The sequence below is a fragment of the Saccostrea cucullata genome, unplaced genomic scaffold, assembly GCF_032062105.1.
Source record: "Saccostrea cucullata isolate Sc308-1 unplaced genomic scaffold, CSIRO_AGI_Scuc_v1 ctg6635, whole genome shotgun sequence".
Classification (NCBI taxonomy): Eukaryota; Metazoa; Mollusca; class Bivalvia; order Ostreida; family Ostreidae; genus Saccostrea; species Saccostrea cuccullata.
This window is the reverse complement of record NW_026928353.1, coordinates 16,481-25,891: the sequence shown is the minus strand read 5'-3', so window position 1 is coordinate 25,891 and position 9,411 is coordinate 16,481. Positions and strand designations below refer to the sequence as shown.

At 35.2% G+C, this 9,411-nt stretch overlaps 1 protein-coding gene across 1 annotated transcript; it reads right to left on the bottom strand.

Moving 5' to 3' along the window:
* Nucleotides 1–2,984: 2,984 nt before the first annotated feature.
* LOC134277301 (uncharacterized) lies at nucleotides 2,985–8,970 on the bottom strand. The gene is made up of 2 exons (XM_062759620.1): nucleotides 7,747–8,970; nucleotides 2,985–5,497 (listed from the first exon to the last, which is right to left on the bottom strand). The coding sequence occupies exons 1-2, from the start codon at nucleotides 8,021–8,023 to the stop codon at nucleotides 4,659–4,661; spliced, it is 1,116 nt and encodes a 371-aa protein (XP_062615604.1). The 5' UTR covers nucleotides 8,024–8,970; the 3' UTR covers nucleotides 2,985–4,658.
* Between the last annotated feature and the right edge of the window lie 441 nt (nucleotides 8,971–9,411).

Genomic DNA, 9,411 nt, shown 5'->3' with positions numbered 1-9,411 from the left:
ACATTATTTTCTTTTACCCCACCCTTTTTTGATGACAGGCATATCAGTGCCTGCTTTATGCTATATTTAATTATAGTCCTTTAATATTTATATGCTATAAAATTTGTTCATGAAAGCCCCCTAATTTCTGGGTTAGAAATTTTTAGACTGGGCTGGACCCCCACCTCAATTTTTTTTATTAAACTTATTTATCGATTATTATTTTTTCCGGAATGGATGAGCTAAGAAATTATTACCCTTTTTATAATCTTCTGTATTTTTGAAAAATTTACAAACGTCTTGAAAAGCAACTTTTTGTTATGAATTTCATTATTTCAACTCTGAATTTCTGACTTTCATTGTAAAATCAATCTAAGTTGAAAAGAGAGGAAGAAAAAAATCAGAAACAGCAAAAATATTTTTCATTATACGAGGGGTGATCAAAAAGTTCGCGGACTATATCTATATTAACAAAACCACAATGCAGATAGAATGATATTTTGCACACCTATGGTCATGCCCATATTCTATTAATGAAAAGTAATGATTTTCTCATATTGTGACGTCACAATGCGAAAATGACGACAATATGTAGGTGACTTTGTGACGAAAAATGGTTGTCACACTCCTACTTGATTGATTGATTGATTGTATATTGTTTAACGTCCCTCTCGAGAATTTTTCACTCATATGGAGACGCCACCACTTGCCGGTGGAGAGCTGCAAATTTTTTCCTATACTCGGCACTCAGGGCCATTGGGCAGGGAGGGATCCTTTTTTGTGCCAGCTCCTACTGCAACACGGGACCTCGGTTTATACGGTCCTATCCGAAGGACCGGTCTCCACGTCCCAAAGTGGCAGTCTTACTTGAGCAATGAACGGGTGTAAAGCTTAACGTTTAGCTTGGAAATTCCTTTTTAAGTATCTTAAGACAATATACTTTCAAGACGTTCAATCATAACTTGACTTGATTTTTTAATTGGTTGGAGTGAGATGGTTAAAGTGACGTTTGTTTTGTAGCCAAGCAAAAGCAATCTGGGGAAGAAATGCGTCCTTTGTTAGGCAATTTGTTATGAAAGACTGCGAAGTAACAGCTAGAAAAATTATTGAATATCTTAATAATACAATAATATCATTATTATATCCCTAAAATATCGTTTAATTTAGACCTTTAACAAATTAAATATGATAAAAAGAAAGTCTCCATAACTATATCCATATTGAATGGAAGACGTTCCTAAGACAGAGGAATCGTGTTGTGATGGTCACCATGTGCTTTCTTTGAAAGCAAATCCTTATCCAACCATCCTATTTCCGAGATCTGGTCATTTTTGACAAATGAACTGTTCATGTTATAAAAATTAAGGATGACATTCACTCAGGTTTCAGAAAACAGGTAGGAAAATTTAAAAAGTATAATATGTTAAATCAAAAATTATTCTAAATGGATAAAATAACAAAATTTTAACTCAATATCAATTTAAAAAATTAATATTTTATTGTTCGAAGAAAATAAACAGGACCAAAATTCAATGTAAGGAAATGCAGAGGGAGTTTGGACTATTTTTTTTTATTTTCCTTTTTTGTCAAAATGTATTATTTTTTGCAATATTAATTACAATGTAAATGTAATATGTATCTTTAAACATCATTTGCAGATATTATAAGTGTAAAAGCTCATAAATTATTTCAAATAATTGAATATTATGAAATAAAGAAATTTAAAAATATGAACAAAAACCATTCCAGACAACATATCTCAATTATTTGATCATTGAACCCATATAATATTAATACCATAAGAATGGTATACATTAACTTGCTTTGTAAGACATATAAAACTCGGAAAAATATTTTAGCGTCCATGAACAGAATGCTTCAGAGAATGTCACGTGACCGCCTGGATAACGTGATTTATCCCTAAAAGATAAATAAAGTTATTGAGAATGACGTATATATTGCTTTCTATTGTGAAATTATAAATAGCTATTAAGTGTAACCCGTTTTCCGGAATTATACGGTTTTATCATTATGATTCTACGATTAATAATACATGAGTACTCATGAGCATGCGCCAGGTCTTTTCAACTTCCATCTTGTTTTTGAGCAGACGGAAAAATCTGTTGATTTGTATGAACATGCCAGTTGCATGTTAAATGTGAATGTTGATTTTTAATATAAAGCCATGACAGTTCCGCCAATACAATTTGTGTTATTCTTCCAGTTTCTATCAGGTACATTTATGGGGTGTTTGCATAAGGAAATTTTGAAGTTTTGATTATCAACCTTTATTAAACAGTTATTGTTAGTATTAGGAATTTCGAAATAACGTGATTTGCACATAGGCAGAACAATGGTAGATGTGCATTAAAATCAGAGAGGGATACTTTAAAAATTATTAAACACTGTAACCTTATTTTATTTGTTTTATGTAAGTTATTCAATTAGTTCGCGAACTTTTTTGTCGCCTCTCATAAAATTCGATTATTTTTTTCTATTGATAATACGTTGTTCAGTAAATTGTCTTATGTATGTTTTAAATACTTTTAGAGAGAATAAGGATGCCGATTTATGTGCAATTGCTATCGTCAGCCTTTGGATTGATTTTATGCATCGTTGCCACGGCCTTACCTGGATTCTACACTGAAGAGGTAACTGTAACCTTTAGGAAAGATTATAACTTTATTGGTTTCTAAATTCATAATTGAAAAATTAAATGAGAAAAAAAGGAATCATCGTTTGTTGTGTGACAATCAAAGTTAAACAATCATGTATTTTTATAATAATACAGGATTTTTTTTATTTTGCAATGTCGTAGACAGGCCAATTGAGCATCTTTTACGGCAGGTTTTGTGTAAATGATAAATGCTCGACAAGTTCTTACGTTGCTCGTAATGAGGAACATAATACTGACGGGGAGTATTAACTCGGTAAATAAATTTCTATTTATGTAAACCCACTGACAATAGTTTAACTCTGTTTGATATGAAGAAACAAAATTAAGATTAAGTGAATTGAAAAATGCCATTTATTTACATTATAAATGACTGTATGAAAAAACACAAAATATCATGCATATAAACATATAATGCAGAATCAGAAAAATTGAACAATTGAAAATATAATCAATTTTGTTTCAATAGATATCAAAGGTGGGGTATAAAATTTCGCAAACACCACAATCGTACATATTTTTAGCAAATTAAAACATAAACATAAAAAACTATTCTAAAAGAATATGTATCATACAAAACCAATCAAAGATAACTATGCTGACACGGCAATAATTACAGACGGTGTTGGGGCGGGACGGAGGGCAATTAAAATTACAGCAGAATTTTTGTTTGCGCGTTCACTGACAAGGTTCTGTGAGGGAATGGTGAAAGGCGTGAGAACCCGCGCGCATATCTTAGCATCCGACGGCCGAGAATATAAATCATACCAATTTACAGAAAGATCTTCGAGAATTGCTTTAATCTAACGGATAAGAAATTTTGCGATTAAGAAACTTAATTGCTAGCATGGGTCTGCCGTGTCAGATGTTTTACATAAATTAATTTAAGGATGTAAATTAAATATTTATGTAAACCCACTGACAATAGTTTAACTCTGTTTGATATGAAGAAACAAAATTAAGATTAAGTGAATTGAAAAATGCCATTTATTTACATTATAAATGACTGTATGAAAAAACACAAAATATCATGCATATAAACATATAATGCAGAATCAGAAAAATTGAACAATTGAAAATATAATCAATTTTGTTTCAATAGATATCAAAGGTGGGGTATAAAATTTCGCCACATTATTGTGTTTACATAAACGCAATAAACCCCATCCTTAAACTATTGTCTTCTAATGAATTGTTAATATTAAAGCACAAACATAAATACCACACAGTTTCTTCAAAGATGGTCAAGATACTCCTTTATAAGTGATAGAAGGATCTAGTTCAAGCTCCATTAACCAGCAGTGTCCATAATACGTTATAATTAAGTTCACGATCCTCTGTCATATTTCATCAAAGTTTCTAAAATCACTATTACAGCCAACCGGAATAAAAAAACAAATTATACATTATATAAACACAACCAGGCGAATAAGTCAGAGGCCCATGTCCCCGTGACTTAATGTCGAAGAAAAATAAACGCAGTTGTACCTCCATTAGGTTAAGTCAGAGGCCCTTGTCCCCATGACTTACGTGTAAGTTCGAAAAATCAAAACAGTCCATCCTTTATTTGTAAGGTTAAGTCAGAGGCCCCTGTCCCCATGACTCAAGTTTGAAAATCAAAACATTCCATGCTATATTTATAAGGTTAAGTCAGAGGCCCATGTCCCCATGACCTAGGTTTAAAATTCAAAACAGTCCATGCTATAAAGGGAAATTAAATATAAATCTGGAAACTTATATTCGCTATGTCCAAAAACCAGCTGATCGTAGTATGTGTTGATATTTAGTGCATAATCAGAGGCCCCTGTCCCCATGATTATACTTACTGCAGAAAATATTTAGATTTTCAAAACAGGTATGCGTATGTATTTCTTGTATGCGTCGGAATGCCATCGTCCCATCTGTTTAATCTTTTCATCTGAAATACCCATTTCGGCCGCTGACGTTGCCGCACCAATTCGAAAACTATGAGTTTTATAGAGTTTAGAATCGAGACCCGACCACTTTAAAGACATTTGTAGAAAGTTTGTAAATTGTTGCCTTTGGATTCCATGACCATCAGGGTAAGAAAAAGGGGACCCATGACTTGACCCCTTAGTGTAATAAATGACAATAGTGCTTGCACTGGACAGAGCCCTTCATCGGAATTACTAGCCTGTAGAAACAAGGTGGGAATATGTCGGCCAGAACTGTGCTTGAAAGAATCAGGTCTTATTTCTAGGCCTTCTAGTGTGTTTGATTCGTCTCGAACAAGCTTAACATTTTCCAGTAGCAAAACATTACCTCTGTGATGTCGAGATGTGATAGTTATTTCCCCCACTCTTAAGAAGGCATGGAAGGCCAACAAATACATTGATTTTAGCATGCTGCGCTGGTAAAATGAGATACCTAAATGATCAAGCGAGTCAACTAAATTTCTTAGAATAGACGGTGTTATAGGCAGCCTCGTATCCCCGGTACCTGGTTTTAACTTTTCATACCCTTGTAGCATTTTGCGAATTACAAAAAGCTGTGTTACGTCTTGATAGCCCTTTAATTTAAATATATATCCTAGAGCTGATAGATAACTTTTCAAGGTCGACGTCGCCATGTTGGATTGAAAACAAAAGGCTACAAAAAGTGCAACATGTTGAGATGATGGTGGTAAGATGGGGACGTTTGGATATTGGTTGAACATGAAGGACTTATAACATGTAAAAGCTCTATCGTATGATGACCTAGAAGCTTTAGAAAGTGAACTCTGCAAAATGAAGTCTGCTAGGTTCTTTAAAGGTTGAGCATTGTTGGAGATATTGGTGTCGGCATTGGATTCATAGATGGGAACCCCTCCTTGAATTCTTGTACCTGTAAGCGAGAAAGTTTATCTGCAGCAACGTTAAGTACACCAGGGACATGACTTGCCTTAAATAAAATGTTAAACTGCATTGTCTTGACGACAAAACGCCGCATTAATTTCATAATAGTTGGATCAGTAGAAGTTTGTTTGTTAATAATGTACACTACAGCTATGTTATCAGAATAAAAATTAACACAGGAATTTTGCAGGACGGGGCCCCACAAATCTAAGGCCAGTACAATAGGCAATAGTTCCCTGACTGTAATGTGTAGCTGGCGCCACTTTTCAGGCCATTTCCCACAAAACCAGTTCGTTTGAAAAGTACCCCCAAAACCAAGGTCACTTGCATCTGTATAGAGGGATAATATTCCAGAAGTAATCCATTTATCTTCTAAAATTAAGGATCTGCCATTAAAATGGTTGATGAAAATTGACCAGGCCTCAAGGTCAGCCCTAGCTTCCTTATTCAAGTACTTCTTAAAGTGCGGTAATCTTAAACCTTTGGTGAGATCTATCAGTCGTCTGAGAAATGTGCGGCCAGGTAATACAACAGAACATGCAAAGTTTAACAAGCCAATAAGAGACTGTAAGTCGCGTAGTGAAGCTTTTTTCTTCCTTTTGAAACTATTTAGTGTTTCTTGCAATTTGAGAAGCTTGTCATCTGGCAATCTTAATTCCATTTTTTCTGAATCAAATTCTAAACCTAAAAATGTAATTGTTGTTGTGGGATATACTGTTTTCTCAGATTTAATGGGAACTCCTATATCTTTGCACAGGTTCAAAAAGTTTTCCAGCGAATTTAAACACTGATTTGTGTTGGCTGGACCAATGAAAAGAAAATCATCTAAAACATGTACACAGGAAGCATTGTAATGATAGTCCATAACCCAGTGAAGTGATGAGCTAAATTTCTCAAAGAGATTACAGGAATAACTAAGACCCATGGGTAAAGTTTTATCAAAAAAATAATAACTTCCTATCGTGAAGCCTAGTAATTCGTGATCTGAAGGATGAACAGGAATGATTTTAAATGCATTCTCAATATCAGTCTTCGAAAATAAAGCCCCCTGCCATACTTTTTAAGAATTTTAACCGCGTCGTCAATTGTCTGATACTTGATGGAACAGAATTCTTGAGATATTCCGTCATTAATTGACTGACCTTCTGGGTATGACAAATGATGGATAACCCGGAATTCGCCAGGTTGCTTTTTGGGCACTAAGCCTAAGGGCGAACTTTGAAAGTTAGTAAATGGTGGTTCTTGAAACGGACCAGCAGCTCGACCAGAGGCTAATTCTTTGTTTATTTTTTCTTGAAGAATGTCTAAATGTTGCTTAGCGGATTTTAAATTGTCGCTAAGTCTGCGATGTCTTTTACCCTGAAAAGGTATTTTAAATCCTTCTCTAAAACCTAAGACCAGAAACTCCCTATCAGGTATATCGTAATTTAATAGCCATACATGTAACCTATCAGGGTTAACTGGGGTAACAATTTCAAAATTTTTATTTTGTTGATTTGGATGTGGACTTTGTAAATTCTGTCGGACCATGATTACTGCTAACTCTTTGTCTTCCTTTAGCATTTGCGCTTGATTTGAGGGACGTGGGACAGACCTTTCGACTGTGCTCTCCCTCGCAGAGCTGACAAGAATGGGAAAATTTACATTCCTTTCTGTTGCAAATTCCCTGCTCGGAGTTGTTAAAGTTGAAACAGAATGACTTTGTGTAACCCCCTTTTCCTTTGATATTTGTGAAGGGACGAAAAGTAGTTTTCTGATATGTTGATTTAAACTTTGCCTGTAAACCGGCAGCTAAGGCCTCCTGATACAATTCAATGTTAACGCGATCCCATTGAAGCTCCCCAGGAGAAATTTCTCTCCATTGTCTAAAAGTTTTATCGTAATTGATTGCTGCCGAAGCAGTTGACTGATCAGCCAGCTTTTGGACAATATTGGCATATTTCATTAATTTTGATACCTCGTTTACATGTTTTTCACAAAAAATGCTGACGAAAATATGAAAGGCTGCCAACCACTGTTGGACGGATTCAATTTTGCATGGATTGTTTTCCTTAACAAAAGTCAAACCTTCATCTTTTTCTTCTACAGAGAATTTTACGTTTTTTTTACTTGGCTTGAGTAATGACCCAAACTCTACAAATTCATTTGCCCAAATTTTTGCTTTTGTTTTTGCGTCAATCCCGAGTGATAAGGGTTTAGAAATACTGTCTGATGTATGTATTAGCGAAAAACTGTTACCATCGCTAGCCTGGGAAAGCGGCTCCGTGGACGTGCTTGGTAATTCCTGAGGCACCTCTGGAGCTTTATCTGTGTGCTCCTCGCTCTTATCATTCATTGCCGAAAGGACCGCTTGAGTGATTTTTGGCAGGGCTAATTGTATAGCGTTGTTCACCTGCTCGGCAATGTCAACAGAGGCTGATGTTGTCTGCTTTCGACGTTTTGCCGGGCCTGAAGTCTCAGAGGATGGTGTGTTCCCGGTTGTAGTGCTCTTTGGTCTTTTCTTTTTGGGTGGCATATTTTGGCCTACAAAACGAGACACCTGTCTTAAGAATGAAGACACTCATAGTTCAATACCTTATCTGCCTATATACATGTTGAATTGACTTTGCATATTAACATGAAAAAATTTTAAGTATAAAAATGCCCTTGATCGCCAAATTAAGCTTCTAATGGAAATAATTTTTCCAAGCCTTATGGTGCCATAGACAACCAAGGACACCTAAATACTTAAGAGTGCAAAAGTTTCGATAGCAGTCAATTCACTGAGGCCAACCATAAGCTATAATGACAGATCACAAGGAAAATAATCAAGAAATAGCCAAAGCGCCAGATCATTTACACTTGAGCATAATTCTCAGGTGTACCATACATCAGCGTGTAGCGACACTTCACACATATAAGCTGCTAGCCATAACATAAAAGCAACTGCTCAGCTGTACATATTACAGCTCATAGCGACATATCGCAAACATCAAGATGCCATGTGCATCAAAATGAGCAGAAGCCGTTTCTACTGTGACATATCACAGTGCATATATAGTGACAGATCACTAAAACGATGCCATGTGCATCAAATGACTAGCAGCTATCGTAAAATGTTCTACACTCTATACACCATAATATTTTTTGGTATGACATCGATATTCAAAATTCAAGTACATGTATCTTGAATGCATAATTACTACAAAAATTAAAATTGAAATAAAACTTATCTCATAACATGAATATGGTGAAGGTAACATGCCATCACTTTTGGATAGCCTTCAAGGAGTGCAATATTGCCCCACGTAGATTCCTATAGTATATCATCATCCCATGTTCTTCGTTAAAGTGAACGCCATCACAAAATATCGGAAATTTAGAGTGTTTAATATTTTTAAGCTTCCAATATTGCACACTCGTTTTCTGTACCAGCAGACATTTCAATTTTCTGTTGAATTTGATCACAAGTTCATTATACGATGTTGTGTCTAAAAGCCGAGTCCTAAAACGAGGCATTAGCTGACAAATTTTCACATGTGCAATATTGTAGCGTGATGCGAAAGTTTCTGAGGCGCAGGCTTAATTCCCTCACAAACGATTCATCTGCTGTTACATTGTCAACATCATTTCCTCCTATATGTAAAATGAGTACACCTGGACGTAGATCAGCGATTTTCCTTTCTAACATATTTATATGAGCGGAACATGATAATTTCCCACCACTTATTCCAAAATAATTAATCGCCGTTGCGGATAAATTGAAGTTAGCATATTCACAATGTTCTCGGATATACGATTGTAATCTATTTACATGAGAAGATCCCGCAATCAGAATAGATACCATTGTTTTGAAATATATGCTTTCACCAAAAAAGCTAGTTCTGTTCCACATTAAAAAATTCAAGAACATAGGGATCCAAC